The 17817-nt window shown below is 42.2% G+C and overlaps 1 protein-coding gene across 2 annotated transcripts in view; it reads left to right on the forward strand.

The window, feature by feature from the left end:
* The first annotated feature begins 5847 nt into the window (after nucleotides 1-5847).
* The window catches only part of LOC133552553 (short transient receptor potential channel 7-like), a 177622-nt gene continuing 165652 nt past the window's right edge, over nucleotides 5848-17817 (forward strand). For both annotated transcript variants that reach the window (XM_061899794.1, XM_061899795.1), the window contains exon 1: nucleotides 5848-6441. In XM_061899794.1, coding sequence (XP_061755778.1) covers nucleotides 5981-6441 — 461 coding nt within the window. In that variant the 5' untranslated portion in view covers nucleotides 5848-5980. The remainder of the gene's footprint in view (nucleotides 6442-17817) is intronic.

The following is a 17817-nucleotide window of genomic DNA, read 5'->3' on the forward strand; positions in this document are numbered from 1 at the left end:
TACAGTATATACATATGTGTACAGTATATATGTACATATACGTATATACACATATATACATAATTTAGGGTTGTATGGTATATCGGTACTAGTATAGTATTGCGGTACTAGAGAATCAAAAACAGTACTATACTCTACTTGAAAAGTCCCGGTTCCCTGGCATGATGTCATGTTGTGATATTGCTGGTTTTACAAGCAGAGGAGCATGTTCGGCAGCGCACAATCACGGAGTACTTACAAGCAGACACAGTGTGTGGACAGAAAAAGGAGAACAAACACATTTTGGCCTAAAAAGTAACGATAAAGGTGAAGTTATAACACTGAAACGCCCTCAGGAAGAGGGGCTTTAAGACATGGCTGGAACATCCATCCTACTAACTACTTCTAAATCCCTAATCCTGTGGTTCTAGCATAGTAGTGTGAGAGTCCAGTCCATAGTGGATCTAACATAATAGTGAGAGTCCAGTCCATAGTGGATCGAATATAATAGTGTGAGTCCAGTCCATAGTGGATCTAACATAATAGTGAGAGTCCAGTCCATAGTGGATCCAACATAATAGTGAGAGTCCATTCCATAGTGGATCGAATATAATAGTGTGAGTCCAGTCCATAGTGGATCTAACATAATAGTGTGAGAGTCCAGTCCATAGTGGATCTAACATAATAGTGTGAGAGTCCAGTCCATAGTGGATCTAACATAATAGTGAGAGTCCAGTCCATAGTGGATCTAACATAATAGTGAGAGTCCAGTCCATAGTGGATCAAATATAATAGTGTGAGAGTCCAGTCCATAGTGGATCTAACATAATAGTGAGAGTCCAGTCCATAGTGGATCTAACATAATAGTGTGAGAGTCCAGTCCATAGTGGATCTAACATAATAGTGAGAGTCCAGTCCATAGTGGATCTAACATAATAGTGTGAGAGTCCAGTCCATAGTGGATCTAACATAATAGTGAGAGTCCAGTCCATAGTGGATCTAACATAATAGTGAGAGTCCAGCCCATAGTGGATCTAACATAATAGTGTGAGAGTCCAGTTCATAGTGGATCTAACATAATAGTGAGAGTCCAGTCCATAGTGGATCTAACATAATAGTGAGAGTCCAGCCCATAGTGCATTTAACATAATAGTGTGAGAGTCCAGTTCATAGCGGATCTAACATAAAAGAGTGAGAGTCCAGCCCATAGTGGATCTAACATAATAGTGAGAGTCCAGTCCATAGTGGATCTAACATAATAGTGTGAGAGTCCAGTCCATAGTGGATCTAACATAATAGTGAGAGTCCAGTCCATAGTAGATCTAACATAATAGTGAGAGTCCAGTCCATAGTGGATCTAACATAATAGTGAGAGTCCAGTCCATAGTGGATCTAACATAATAGTGTGAGAGTCCAGTCCATAGTGGATCTAACATAATAGTGAGAGTCCAGTCCATAGTGGATCTAACATAATAGTGTGAGAGTCCAGTCCATAGTGGATCTAACATAATAGTGAGAGTCCAGTCCATAGTGGATCTAACATAATAGTGAGAGTCCAGCCCATAGTGCATTTAACATAATAGAGTGAGAGTCCAGTTCATAGTGGATCTAACATAAAAGAGTGAGAGTCCAGCCCATAGTGGATCTAACATAATAGTGAGAGTCCAGTCCATAGTGGATCTAACATAATAGTGTGAGAGTCCAGTCCATAGTGGATCTAACATAATAGTGAGAGTCCAGTCCATAGTAGATCTAACATAATAGTGAGAGTCCAGTCCATAGTGGATCCAACATAATAGTGAGAGTCCAGTCCGTAGTAGATCTAACATAATAGTGTGAGAGTCCAGTCCATAGTGAGTCTAACATAATAGTGAGAATCCAGTCCATAGTGGATCTGACATAATAATGAGAGTCCAGTCCATAGTGGATCTAACATAATAGTGTGAGAGTCCAGTCCATAGTAGATCTAACATAATAGTGAGAGTCCAGTCCATAGTGGATCTAACATAATAGTGTGACAGTCCAGTCCATAGTGGATCTAATTAATAAGTGGATCCAACATAATAGTGTGAGAGTCCAGTCCAAAGTGGATTAAACAAAATAGTGTGAGAACCCTGCACTATGTGCCTGGATACCAGTTGGCATAAGTTCGACATCCATCCATCCATCCATCTTCTTCCGCTTATCCGAGGTCGGGTCGCGGGCGTAGCAGCCTAAGCAGGGAAGCCCAGACTTCCCTCTCCCCAGCCACTTTGTCCCAACCAGTAGGAGGCCACGGGGAAGACCAAGGACACGTTGGGAAGACTATGTCTCCCGGCTGGCCTGGGAACGCCTCGGGACAAAGTGGCTGGGGAGAGGGAAGTCTGGGCTTCTCTGCTTAGTCTGCTGCCCCCGCGACCCGACCTCTGATAATCGGAAGAAGATGGATGGATAAATCAGTTTAATCTTTTATTTGCCCACGTTTGGACTACTACAACTCCCTCTACGTTGTATGAAACAGGCCTCAATTGCATAGATTGCAGTTAGTCCAAAATGCTGCTGCTCGCCTTTTAACTGCCACTTAAAAAATCGTGACGACATCATCCCCCCCCATTATAGTATCCCTTTACTGGCTCCCGGTTCAACACACCCGTGGCCACACCCCTCTGACTATCAGGTACTATTTAATGTCACTAAAACACTAACAACACAATAGCAGATAAGGTATTTTCCAGAATTATCCTAGAAAATGTGTCTAAAAATATCTGATTTATTCTCACTGTAATCGCCTTTTTTTAAAACATTTTTAAACTTTTTCCCTAATCCTTCACTCTCACTTTCCTCATCCACGAAAATCTTCGCTTTCTCTGTGTGAGTCGCTCTCGCTGCTGGTGGCCATGATTGTAAACAATGTTCAGATGTAAGGAGCTCCAGGTGCCAGGTGTCGGTCTAAATGAGTGTCTTTTTAAACCACGGTTTTTGGACCGTTCCAGGTGTCGGTCTAAGTGAGTGTCTTTTTAAACCACGACTTTTGGACCGTGCCAGGTGTCGGTCCAAATGAGTGTCTTTTTAAACCACGGTTTTTGGACCGTGCCAGGTGTCGGTCTATTTGAATGTCTTTTTAAACCACGACTTCTGGACTTTGCCAGGTGTCGGTCTAAATGAGTGTCTTTTTAAACCACGGTTTTTGGACCGTGCCAGGTGTCGGTCTAAATGAGTGTCTTTTTAAACCACGGTTTTTGGACCGTGCCAGGTGTCGGTCTAGATGAATGTCTTTTTAAACCACGGTTTTTGGACCGTGCCAGGTGTCGGTCTATTTGAATGTCTTTTTAAACCACGACTTCTGGACTTTGCCAGGTGTCGGTCTAAATGAGTGTCTTTTTAAACCACGGTTTTTGGACCGTGCCAGGTGTCGGTCTAAATGAGAGTCTTTTTAAACCACGGTTTTTAGACCGTGCCAGGTGTCGGTCTAATTGAGTGTCTTTTTAAACCACGGTTTTTGGACCGTGCCAGGTGTCGGTCTAATTGAGTGTCTTTTTAAACCACGGTTTTTAGACCGTGCCAGGTGTCAGTCTAAATGAGTGTCTTTTTAAACCACGGTTTTTGGACCGTGCCAGGTGTCGGTCTAAATGAGTGTCTTTTTAAACCACGGTTTTTGGACCGTGCCAGGTGTCGGTCTAAATGAGTGTCTTTTTAAACCACGGTTTTTGGACCGTGCCAGGTGTCGGTCTAAATGAGTGTCTTTTTAAACCACGGTTTTTGGACCGTGCCAGGTGTCGGTCTAAATGAGTGTCTTTTTAAACCACGGTTTTTGGACCGTGCCAGGTGTCGGTCTAAGTGAGTGTCTTTTTAAACCACGACTTTTGGACCGTGCCAGGTGTCGGTCTAAATGAGTGTCTTTTTAAACCACGACTTTTGGACCGTGCCAGGTGTCGGTCTAAATGAGTGTCTTTTTAAACCACGACTTTTGGACCGTGCCAGGTGTCGGTCTAAATGAGTGTCTTTTTAAACCACGGTTTTTGGACTGTGCCAGGTGTCGGTCTAAATAAGTGTCTTTTTAAACCACGGTTTTTGGACTGTGCCAGGTGTCGGTCTAAATAAGTGTCTTTTTAAACTATGGTTTTTGGACCGTGCCAGGTGTCGGTCTATTTGAATGTCTTTTTAAACCACGACTTTTGGACTTTGCCAGGTGTCGGTCTAAATGAGTGTCTTTTTAAACCACGGTTTTTGGACCGTGGCAGGTGTCGGTCTAAATGAGTGTCTTTTTAAACCACGGTTTTTGGACCGTGCCAGGTGTCGGTCTATTTTAATGTCTTTTTAAACCACGACTTTTGGACTTTGCCAGGTGTCGGTCTAAATGAGTGTCTTTTTAAACCACGGTTTTTAGACCGTGCCAGGTGTCGGTCTAATTGAGTGTCTTTTTAAACCACGGTTTTTAGACCGTGCCAGGTGTCAGTCTAAATGAGTGTCTTTTTAAACCACGGTTTTTGGACCGTGCCAGGTGTCGGTCTAAATGAGTGTCTTTTTAAACCACGGTTTTTGGACCGTGCCAGGTGTCGGTCTAAATGAGTGTCTTTTTAAACCACGGTTTTTGGACCGTGCCAGGTGTCGGTCTAAATGAGTGTCTTTTTAAACCACGGTTTTTGGACCGTGCCAGGTGTCGGTCTAAATGAGTGTCTTTTTAAACCACGGTTTTTGGACCGTGCCAGGTGTCGGTCTAAATGAGTGTCTTTTTAAACCACGGTTTTTGGACCGTGCCAGGTGTCGGTCTAAATGAGTGTCTTTTTAAACCACGGTTTTTGGACCGTGCCAGGTGTCGGTCTAAATGAGTGTCTTTTTAAACCACGGTTTTTGGACTGTGCCAGGTGTCGGTCTAAATAAGTGTCTTTTTAAACTATGGTTTTTGGACCGTGCCAGGTGTCGGTCTATTTGAATGTCTTTATAACCACGACTTTTGGACTTTGCCAGGTGTCGGTCTAAATGAGTGTCTTTTTAGACCACGGTTTTTGGACCGTGCCAGGTGTCGGTCTAAATGAGTGTCTTTTTAAACCACGGTTTTTGGACCGTGCCAGGTGTCGGTCTAAATGAGTGTCTTTTTAAACCACGGTTTTTGGACCGTGCCAGGTGTCGGTCTAAATGAGTGTCTTTTTAAACCACGGTTTTTGGACCGTGCCCGGTGTCGGTCTAAATGAGTGTCTTTTTAAACCACGGTTTTTGGACCGTGCCAGGTGTCGGTCTATTTGAATGTCTTTTTAAACCACGGTTTTTGGACCGTGCCAGGTGTCGGTCTAAATGAGTGTCTTTTTAAACCACGGTTTTTGGACCGTGCCAGGTGTCGGTCTAAATGAGTGTCTTTTTAAACCACGGTTTTTGGACCGTGCCAGGTGTCGGTCTATTTGAATGTCTTTTCAAACCACGGTTTTTGGACCGTGCCAGGTGTCGGTCTAAATGAGTGTCTTTTTAAACCACGGTTTTTGGACCGTGCCAGGTGTCGGTCTAAATGAGTGTCTTTTTAAACCACGGTTTTTGGACCGTGCCAGGTGTCGGTCTAAATGAGTGTCTTTTTAAACCACGACTTTTGGACCGTGCCAGGTGTCAGCCTAAATGAGTGTCTTTTTAAACCACGGTTTTTGGACCGTGCCAGGTGTCGGTCTAATTGAGTGACTTTTTAAACCACGGTTTTTGGACCGTGCCAGGTGTTGGTCTACATGAGTGTCTTTTTAAACCACGGTTTTTGGACCGTGCCCGGTGTCGGTCTAAATGAGTGTCTTTTTAAACCACGGTTTTTAGACCGTGCCAGGTGTCGGTCTAATTGAGTGACTTCCATGTTTCAAAGGGTTGGCTTCTGCCGTGCGCGCGCTCAAGATGTGTTGCGCGCGCACGCGAGGCAAAGAGCGGGCACGCGGCGTCGACGCGCAGCTCCGTGGAAACTTGTGCGTGGGGAAAGTTGAACACGCGCCTCGTCATGTCCGCCACTTGAACGCCGAGCCTTTTCAACAGAATATCCCGCGTCAACAAGTCGATGTCCGACGAGCAGGAGGAGGGCGAGCGTCGCCCGCAGCCTCCTTCGCCGCCGTCGTGTCTCCCGGGAGGATCACCGTCGTGTCGGCGGCCCCTGGACCTCTTCTCCTCGGCCTCGCCGCTGCTGGAGGACACGGAGCCGCCGTACCTCGCCTCCCCGGACTGCCTCCACTCGTCCCCGGACACGAGAGGACGGAGGGACTCTACTGGCGCCACGCCGCCAAAGTTCCTCCAGTCCGCCGGGGACTCTCCGGGGAGTTGGCGGCATGGTACGCACCTGGCGGTGGTGTGTGGCCGCTACGAGGAGCCGCTGCCGGCCTGGAAGGGACGCAGCCCGGAGAGCGCCGGCAGCCTCCAGCACCGCGGACAGAAGGGGGAGCGAGCCTCCGAGTCCCCGGGCTGTGGGAACCATCATGCGGATGAGCACCTCGACCCCGACCTCAGCTCGGACACCCGGCAGGCGTGAGTCCCCTTTCTTCCGTCAATAATCACAACTTTTATCTTTCTCTAAACCAACATGCTAGTTGAACATAATGAAACTGTTGCTAATATTCCCTGTCATGTATCCATCCATCCATTTCTACCGCTTATTCCCTTTTGGGGTCGTGGGGGGGCACTGGCGCCCATCTCAGCTACAATCGGGCGGAAGGCGGCGTACACCCTGGACAAGTCGCCACCTCATCGCAGGGCTCTCTTTCATTTAGTTGAATGAGAATAATAACATAATTACCATGAATTGATTAACGTTGGAAAACGTATTGGGGTGTTACCATTTAGTGGTCATCCATCCATCCATTTTCTACCGCCTATTCCCTTTCGGGGTCGCGGGGGGCGCCGGCGCCTATCTCAGCTACAATCGGGCGGAAGGCAGCGTACACCCTGGACAAGTCATTGTACGGAATATGTACTGTACTGTGCAATCTACTGATAAAAGCATCAATCAATTACTGAAGTGAATTATATTTATATAGCGCTTTTCTCTAGTGACTCAAAGCGCTTTACGTAGTGAAACACAACATCTATTAGGGGTGAGGGAAAAAATTGATTCGAATTTTAATCTCGATTCTCACGTGCGATTCAGAATAGATTTTCTTTTTTTTTTTTTAAATCAATTTTTTTTCTTTTATCAATCCGACAAACCACTACAAATAAATAAATAAATGATAAATGGGTTGTACTTGTATAGCGCTTTTCTACCTTCAAGGTACTCAAAGCGCTTTGACACTACTTCCACATTTACCCATTCACACACACATTCACACACTGATGGAGGGAGCTGCCATGCAAGGCGCCAACCAGCACCCATTGGGAGCAAGGGTGATGTGTCTTGCTCAGGACACAACGGACGTGACGAGGTTGGTACTAGGTGGGAATTAAACCAGGGACGCTCGGGTTGCGCAGGGCCATTCTCCCCACTGCGCCACGCCGTCCCAAAGCAATACCATAACAACGCAATCCAATTCCAAAACCGAACCTGAGCCAGCGACACTCAGAACTGCAATAAACAGAGCAATTGAGAGGAGACACAAACACCACACAGAACAAACCAAAAGTAGTGAAACAAAAATGAATATTATCAACAACAGTATCAATATTAGTTATCATTTCAGCGTAGCAGTGATTAAAAATCCCTCATTGACATTATCGTTAGACATTTATCCATCCATTTTCTACCGCTTATTCCCTTTCGGGGTCACGGAGGGCGCTGGCGCCTATCTCAGCTACAATCGGGCGGAAGGCAGGGTACACCCTGGACAAGTCATTGTACGGAATATGTACTGTACTGTGCAATCTACTGATAAAAGTATCAATCAATTACTGAAGTGAATGATATTTATATAGCGCTTTTCTCTAGTGACTCAAAGCGCTTTACATAGTGAAACACAACATCTATTAGGGGTGAGGGAAAAAATCGATTCGAATTTTAATCGCGATTCTCACGTGCGATTCAGAATCGATATTCATTTTTTTTAAATCGATTTTTTTTAAATTTTATCAATCCAACAAACCACTACAAAGCAATACCATAACAACGCAATCCAATTCCAAAACCAAACCTGAGCCAGCGACACTCAGAATTGCAATAAACAGAGCAATTGAGAGGAGACACAAACACCACACAGAACAAACCAAAAGTAGTGAAACAAAAATGAATATTATCAACAACAGTATCAATATTAGTTATCATTTCAGCATAGCAGTGATTAAAAATCCCTCATTGACATTATCATTAGACATTTATAAAAATAATAAAAAAGAACAATAGGGGCTTACACTTGCATGGCATCTCATAAGCTTGACAACACACTGTGTCCAATGTTTTCACAAAGATAAAATAAGTCATATTTTTGGTTCGTTTAATAGTTCAAACTAATTTACATTATTGCAATCAGGTGATAAAACATTGTCCTTTACAATTATAAAAGCTTTTTACAAAAATCTACTACTCTGCTAGCATGTCAGCAGACGGGGGTAGATCCTGCTGAAATCTACGTATTGAATGAATACAGAATCCTTTTGAATCGGAAAAATATCGTTTTTGAATCGAGAATCGTGTTGAATTGAAAAAAAAATCTATATTTTATCGAATCGCTACCCCAAGAATCGATTAGTGTGACACCCAAAGATTCACAGCCCTAATATCTAAGTTACATTTAAAGCAGTGTGGGTGGCACTGGGTAAAGTGTCTTGCCCAAGGACACAACGGCAGTGGCTAGAATGGCGGATTAGGATTGAACCTGGAACTAAGGCTGAACGATATAGCTTTTTTTTTAATACCGTGATATTTTTAGGCCATATCGCGATATATATCTGGATATTTTGCCTTAGCCTTGAATGAACACTTGATACATATAATCACAGCAGTATGATGATTCTATGTGTCTACATTCAAACATTCTTCTTCATACTGCATTAATATATGCTACTTTTAAACTTTCATGCAGAGAAGGAAATCACAACTAAGTCAGTTGACTAAAAGTGTATTTATTAAACAGTTATTAAGCAGTGGCACAAACATTCATGTCATTTCAAAACAGAAAGTGCAAAATTGTCAGAGACATTTTAAAACAAGCTATTAGTGCACGATGTCACTAAGATGACATATCAAAACAACACTAAAATAAATTGCACTTTTTGTACAGAACACCACTAGAATAGTTAAAAACAAATAAAGTGCACTTTTGTGCATGATGTCACACAAGATATTTCAATAACCGTCAAATAAAAATGAGCTGCATAATAGGAAATCAAGTACTGTATGTCCTTCACTATGTGGTAGGTTCCTGCGGACATGATCTCCTTCTGTTGTTGACTATTTTTTTCATACTTTTGATCTGGAAATGTTTGCCTCTGCATTTTGATGGCGTGGCACTGAATGGAGATGTTGACCTGCTGAGTAATCACTCTTCATTCTCTAGCAGGTGACTTTTCAAATGATGCTGCATATTAACAGTAATGCTACTTTTTGTAGCAACAGTTTTGCCTCACACTTGACAAAACATTTTACTGACTTTCTAAATACATTATTTTGTCTCAAGGGGACTACGGAAAACCATCTAAAGTAGAATTATGTTAACATCCGAAATGTAGGTCAGCAGGGTGGAGTAGGGGTTAGTGCATGTGCCTCACAATATGAAGGTCCTGAGTAGTCCTTGGCTCTGGATCTTTCTGTGTGGAGATTGCATGTTCTGCGTGGGTTCCCTTCCTCCCACCTCTAAAGACATACACCTGGGGATAGGCTCCTCCCACATCCAAAAACATGCACCTGGGGATAGGTTGATTGGCAACACTAAATGGTCCCTAGTGTGTGATTGTTGTCTGTCTATCTGTGTTGGCCCTGCGATGAGGTGGTGACTTGTCCAGGGTGTACTCCGCCTTCTGCCCGAATGCAGCTGAAATAGGCTCCAGCACCCCCTGCGACCCCGAACGGGACAAGCAGTAGATGATGGATGGATGTTGCGGTTAATGGTTTTCTATATTTATTTGTCGTTATATTTTCCGAATAAATTGTGATAATGTTCATCATTGGTGTTAATTTTCAATCCATCAAGATATGAAAAAATATACCAAAATCAAATCACAGTACGATATTTATGTAGTTTGATCATTTTCCTCGACTATCATATATTTTGTACATATGTAGCATCATCTACAAAGATACAAAGAATTGCTGTTGCGACATCTAGTGGACACATTTAGAACAGCAGTTTCTTTCACTCAAAAATTTCAGGTTCATTTTTATACTTAGTAAACTCATCCCACAAGCTGGATAAAACCTGTTCCAAGGCGTTTGAAGCCCCTGATGTACACGATTAAAGAAATCCCAAATGTTTTGTTTGTCACATTGATACTTAACCTTCATTTGCGCATGCATGTTTTTGAATGAAGCATTTTGCAATATTTTGCTATCAACTTTGTTATCAATCAATGTTTATTTATATAGCCCCAAATCACAAATGTCTCAAAGGACTGCACAAATCATTACGACTACAACATCCTCGGAAGAACCCACAAAAGGGCAAGGAAAACTCACACCCAGTGGGCAGGGAGAATTCACATCCAGTGGGACGCCAGTGACAATGCTGACTATGAGAAACCTTGGAAAGGACCTCAGATGTGGGCAACCCCCCACCCTCTAGGGGACTGAAAGCAATGGATGTCGAGCGGGTCTAACATGATACTGTGAAAGTTCAATCCATAGTGGCTCCAACACAGCCGCGACAGTTCAGTTCAAGCGGATCCAAGACAGCAGCGAGAGTCCCGTCCACAGGAAACCATCTCAAGCGGAGGCGGATCAGCAGCGTAGAGATGTCCCCAACCGATACACAGGCGAGCGGTCCATCCTGGGTCTCGACTCTGGACAGCCAGTACTTCATCCATGGTCATCGGACCGGACCCCCTCCACAAGGGAGGGGGGACATAGGAGAAAGAAAAGAAGCGGCAGATCAACTGGTCTAAAAAGGAGGTCTATATAAAGGCTAGAGTATACAGATGAGTTTTAAGGTGAGACTTAAATGCTTCTACTGAGGTAGCATCTCGAACTGTTACCGGGAGGGCATTCCAGAGTATTGGAACCCGAACGGAAAACGCTCTATAGCCCGCAGACTTTTTTTGGGCTCTAGGAATCACTAATAAGCCGGAGTCTTTTGAAGGCAGATTTCTTGCCTGGACATATGGTACTTATCAGCTTCTCTACTCATAGTGTGCACCAGTAATTACATCAATAGAATGGACATTGGGTGCTTTTTTGATCCAAAGTGCTTCTGCAATTATTGAATAGTCCACATTTATGTTCAATGGGTCACTTTGGAGTCCCCCCCCCCCCCCCCCATGCACTCGTACCTAAAGTGAACATACACGATCCTGTCACTTTGTGTACAGTATGCACAGAATGCATCTAATTGGCCTGCGTGGGGTTTTTATTGAATTAGTGCGCCTTTTACCTTTTGTTATTTTCCCGTCTTGATTTGATCCCACTGCATGGATGCTTGAAAAACAGCCACCGTCGACCGTCTCCTATATGCTTAACCTATTCATCCGCCGTGAAAAGCAACAACGGGTGGAGACTCGTGCAACCACAGGCGGAGGCAAATTGGACATGAATGGTGACACTTAATGGATATTCATGCTACCCAGGCGACTCGGTGAGGACAATCAGATATTGAGAGTGGCAGGCTCCACTGCCGAGTCTTTGATCTGCTCTGGTCTGCTGCTTTTATACCCCGCCGTAGAGCTTGATAGGCCTTGGAAGAAGCGCAGATGCTTAAAACTCCGTCGGCTTAACGGCAGTGTAGTCTGACGTGTGTGTCAGTGTGTGTGTGAACATGCCTGTTTCTCATTACCAGTGAAACACCATGACCGACCCACCTTCAGAGCCTTCAATTCCATTTCTTCATGTCCGTGTAGAAACCTCCTCTATCTTCTGTCTTCAAGAATATAATTTTCAGACCTCGTTGCAGCCCTTTATCTTTGTTCCGCAGTTAGTATGCAAATTACTGAATCTTACAGCTTTGAAGCATGATACCTGAGGAGAGGCCTGAAACGCTACTGATATTTTCACAACTTTTCCATATCATCGTCTTCTTCCGCTTATCCGAGGTGGGGTCGCGGGGGCAGCAGCCTAAGCAGAAAAGCCCAGACTTCCCTCTCCCCAGCAACTCCAGCTCTTCCCGGGGGATCCCGAGGCGTTCCCAGGCCAGCCAGGAGACATAGTCTTTCCAACGTGTCTTGGGTCTTCCTCGTGGCCTCCTACCGGCCGCACATGCCCTAAACCTCCCTAGAAAGGCGTGCGGGTGGCATCCTGACCAGATGCCCGAACCACCTCATCTGGCTCCTCTCCATGTGGAGGAGCAGCGGCTTTACTTTGAGTTCCTCCCGGATGGCAGAGCTTCTCACCCTATCTCTAAGGGAGAGACCCAAACTCATTTGGGCCGCTTGTACCCGTGATCTTGTCCTTTCGGTCATAACCCAAAGCCCTTGACCAAAGGTGAGGATGGGAACGTAGATCGACCGGTAAGTTGAAAGCTTTGTTTTCCGGCTCAGCTCCTTCTTCACCACAACGGGTCAATGCAGAGTTCGCATTACTGAAGACGCCGCACCGATCCGCCTGTCGATCTCACGATCCACTCTTCCCTCACTCGTGAACAAGACTCCGAGGTACTTGAACTCCTCCACTTGGGGCAGGGTCTCCTCCCCAACCTAAAGATGGCACTTCACCATTTTCTGGTCAAGAACCACGGACTTGGACTTAACAGCTATTTAGATCAGAACTTCATGCCATTTACTGAGGATGTGCGGTGTTGGATTTTCAAGTCAATGGCAAAAACTTCCCGCTTCTTACTTTCAAACATATTTATTATTGTAACTCTGATTAGGCCTGGGACAATAACAAATTTGTACCTACTAGGTATTGATTATTATTGCCATGTTTTTTTTTTTTTTAGACCAAATTCAATTATTTTCTGGACCATAGGACGCACCGGATTATATGGCGCACTGCAGATGAGCGGGTCTATTCAGGTATTTTTCATACAAAAGGCACACCGGATTGTAAGGCGCATTAAGGGTTATATTATGATTTTTTTTTTGTAAATGTAAAATATTTTCTTGTGGTCTACATAACATGTAATGGTGGTTCTTTGGTCAAAATGTTGCAAAGATGATGTTTTACACATGGATTGAACTTTCACAGCATCATGTTAGACCCGCTAGACATCCATTGCTTTCGGTCCCCTACAGGGGGGGGGGGTTGCCCACATCTGAGGTCCTCTCCAAGGTTTCTCATAGTCAGCATTGTCACTGGCGTCCCACTGGATGTGAATTCTCCCTGCCCACTGGGTGTGAGTTTTCCTTGCCCTTTTGTGGGTTCTTCCGAGGATGTTGTAGTCGTAATGATTTGTGCAGTCCTTTGAGACATTTGTGATTTGGGGCTATATAAATAAACATTGATTGATTGATTGATTGACTTGTCCAGGGTGTACCCCGCCTTCCGCCCGATTGTAGCTGAGATAGGCGCCAGCGCCCCCCGCGACCCCGAAAGGGAATAAGCGGTAGGAAATGGATGGATGGATCTTCAAGTCGCTTTCTGACAGTCGCTTCAGGATGCGCCGTTTTGTGGGCGGTCTTATTAACCGGGCTCACCTTCCAATCCAATCCAATCCACTTTATTTATATAGCACATTTAAACAACAAAATGTTTCCAAAGTGCTGCACAACAATATTAAAAACAACATTCAAATACTATCATGAGCTCCACCAACGACTGAATAAAAACATCAACACTTCGACAGCGTCTTCTCCCCGTCATCTTTGTTGTAGCGGTGTAGCGTGCAAGGACGGGAGTGTAAGAAGTGTCAAAAGATGGTGCTAACTGTTTTAATGACATTCACACTTTACTTCAATCCATAACGGAGCAGCATCTTCTCATCTCTGGCTCACTAGAAATGTGTTCTGTGAAAAACTGTTCGACCGGAACGCTCTAATAACTTAAGTTCCATGGGTAAATAATGTAAACTCACTACACCGGTATGTTTTAGTGCTTTCAAAGCGAGATATGTTAGAACTTTACACTACCATAACAAAAAGAAAGCGAAAAAGCTTATTGACTACGGCATCACCACAGACTACAGTGGCGGACGTGCACAAATTTTCAGGACTTATGCAGATCTCAAATACAGACCAGAAGGTAAGAAAAGGTGGTTTTGCATTATATTGTGAAACAAAACACCAGATAATATGTCTGCTAATGGGTGCCATTTTGTGGTCCTCATACACACACTATAGTAATACTTGTATCTCTGACTACGGTAGCCGTAATGGGCCGACAATCCATCAAGCGGTGCAGCGGAGTGGAAAAACTGTCCAAAACCAGAAGCGGCCAATCCAAAATGTCAAAAAAAAATCCAACCCACAACATCAAAATATAGAAACAAGCATTGAACGGAAGAATAATTAAATCATGTCCATTGACTTGGAGGTCAGCTGTTACGAGCCTAGAATGTATCGTAGTACTCGCACGTGGACTCTTTGGTTTGCCATTCCAGCCTCAGCAGGTGAATAGAATCCCTCGAGCTCTTCATAAAAAGAGAATGAGGACGATTGATCTTTCCAACTCTAATGAAACTGATTATGCTTCCTTGAGGAGTTCTATATTCAATACCTCTAGTGTCTTGTACAGAACAAAAGCAGTGTATTGACACTGTCAGAGACCATCACAAACATACAGGACCCATAGCACTGTAGGCATCTCTAAGGTATTAAGGATCCCCAGCACTCACTTTTTTGTCCACAGTAAAGATATTATTTTGTGTGTCTCACCTGCACACAAAACGATGAAAACTCTCAGCATGAATCTTATTCTGATTGCATTTGGCAATAATCAGTCTACTGGATAGTGGAAGGAAAAATAAAATCATTTAACAGTAACGTTATCTTAGTGCAAGAGGTCAGCCACCCAACATGTTGAAAAAGCAAAATTTTACGTAAAAAATATGTTTGGACCCACCAAAAACTACTATACAAGTGTTATAATGAAGGCAACACATGATGTAAGTGTCTATATTAGCTATATTAGCCTACTATCAAAATGACTTTAAAAGTATTATATAAGTGTTATAATGAAGGCAACACTTGATGTAAGTGTCTATATTAGCTATATTAGCCTACTATCCAAATTACTTTAAAAGTCTTATATAAGTGTTATAATGAAGGCAACACATAATGTGTCTATATTAGCTATATTAGCCTACTATCAAAATGACTTTAAAAGTCTTATAAGTGTTATAATGAAGGCAACACATGATGTAAGTGTCTATATTAGCTATATTAGCCTACTATCAAAATGACTTTAAAAGTCTTATATAAGTGTTATAATGAAGACAACACATGATGTAAGTGTCTATATTAGCCTACTATCAAAATGACTTTAAAAGTCTTATATAAGTTTTATAATGAAGACAACACATGATGTAAGTGTCTATGTTAGCCTACTATCAAAATGACTTTAAAAGTCTTATATAAGTGTTATAATGAAGGCAACACATGATGTAAGTGTCTATATTAGCTATATTAGCCTACTATCAAAATGACTTTACAAGTCTTATATAAGTGTTATAATGAAGGCAACACATGATGTAAGTGTCTATATTAGCTATATTAGCCTACTATCAAAATGACTTTAAAAGTCTTATATAAGTGTTATAATGAAGACAACACATGATGTAAGTGTCTATGTTAGCCTACTATCAAAATGACTTTAAAAGTCTTATATAAGTGTTATAATGAAGACAACACATGATGTAAGTGTCTATGTTAGCCTACTATCAAAATGACTTTAAAAGTATTATATAAGTGTTATAATGAAGACAACACATGATGTGTCTATGTTAGCCTACTATCAAAATGACTTTAAAAGTCTTATATAAGTGTTATAATGAAGGCAACACATGATGTAAGTGTCTGTTAGCTATATTAGCCTACTATCAAAATGACTTTACAAGTCTTATATAAGTGTTATAATGAAGGCAACACATGATGTAAGTGTCTATATTAGCTATATTAGCCTACTATCAAAATGACTTTAAAAGTCTTATATAAGTGTTATAATGAAGGCAACACATGATGTAAGTGTCTGTTAGCTATATTAGCCTACTATCAAAATGACTTTACAAGTCTTATATAAGTGTTATAATGAAGGCAACACATGATGTAAGTGTCTATATTAGCTATATTAGCCTACTATCAAAATGACTTTAAAAGTCTTATATAAGTGTTGTAATGAAGACTACGCATGATGTAAGTGTCTATGTTAGCTATATTAGCCTACTATCAAATTGACTTTACAAGTCTTATATAAGTGTTATAATGAAGGCAACACATGATGTAAGTGTCTATGTTAGCCTACTATCAAAATGACTTTAAAAGTCTTATATAAGTGTTATAATGAAGACAACACATGATGTAAGTGTCTATGTTAGCCTACTATCAAAATGACTTTAAAAGTCTTATATAAGTGTTATAATGAAGGCAACACATGATGTAAGTGTCTGTTAGCTATATTAGCCTACTATCAAAATGACTTTACAAGTCTTATATAAGTGTTATAATGAAGGCAACACATGATGTAAGTGTTTATATTAGCTATATTAGCCTACTATCAAAATGACTTTAAAAGTCTTATATAAGTGTTATAATGAAGGCAACACATGATGTAAGTGTCTGTTAGCTATATTAGCCTACTATCAAAATGACTTTACAAGTCTTATATAAGTGTTATAATGAAGGCAACACATGATGTAAGTGTCTATATTAGCTATATTAGCCTACTATCAAAATGACTTTAAAAGTCTTATATAGGTGTTGTAATGAAGACTACGCATGATGTAAGTGTCTATGTTAGCTATATTAGCCTACTATCAAATTGACTATGTTTTGTAGCTGACTCAAATCTTCCTTGACTGAAATGTAATATTTATTCCACTCATTTTTGCAACATTAGTAAAACGGAGGCTTCTCCGAGGGTGAGATAACTCCTGGAAGTCATTAAGTATTCAGGAGAGTTGAGTCACACTGTGTGTCCACTTTTCTCTTATTTTTGACAGAGACATTTTCAAGTTACAATGTTCAAAGGTATAGATATGTGTGTCCAAATCAATGGATTTATTGCCATCTTTGCAAGATGGGTAACGTTTGCTGTGGTCTGGAACAACATGGCACAAATACAACTATGAGGAATGCAGTCAATATTACATACAGATAATGTGTCATGAGACATCTATTCATCCATTTTCTACCGCTTATTCCCTTTTGGGGTCGCGGGGGGCGCTGGCGCCTATCTCAGCTACAATCGGGCGGAAGGCGGGGTACACCCTGGACAAGTCGCCACCTCATCGCAGGGCCAACACAGATAGACAGACATTGACTTGCAAATAATAATTAAATACACAGAGGACATAAGTAAAATAAATTAAATGAGCTCAAATATACCTACAAACAAGGCATAATGATGCTACCTGAAATAGTATGTTAGCATTGATTAGTTTGCAGTCATGCAGTGACTGAATATACCTAATTAGCCCTCCAACGAGTCGATAACATCAACAAAGCTCACCTTTGTGCATTCACACACAACATAAAACGTTTGGTGGACGAAATTAAACAAAAAAGGAGTGGCATGAAACACGCCTTTCTGTGGCAGTTGTACCGCTGCTGCTCACTGCTCCTCTCACCTCCCAGGGGGTGATCGAGGGTGATGGGTCAAATTCAGAGAATCATTTTGACACACCTAGTGTGTGTGTGACAATCATTGGTACTTTAACTTAACATGTAAACAAACTATGG

This window comes from Nerophis ophidion, linkage group LG05 (assembly GCF_033978795.1).
Source record: "Nerophis ophidion isolate RoL-2023_Sa linkage group LG05, RoL_Noph_v1.0, whole genome shotgun sequence".
NCBI classification, from domain to species: domain Eukaryota; kingdom Metazoa; phylum Chordata; class Actinopteri; order Syngnathiformes; family Syngnathidae; genus Nerophis; species Nerophis ophidion.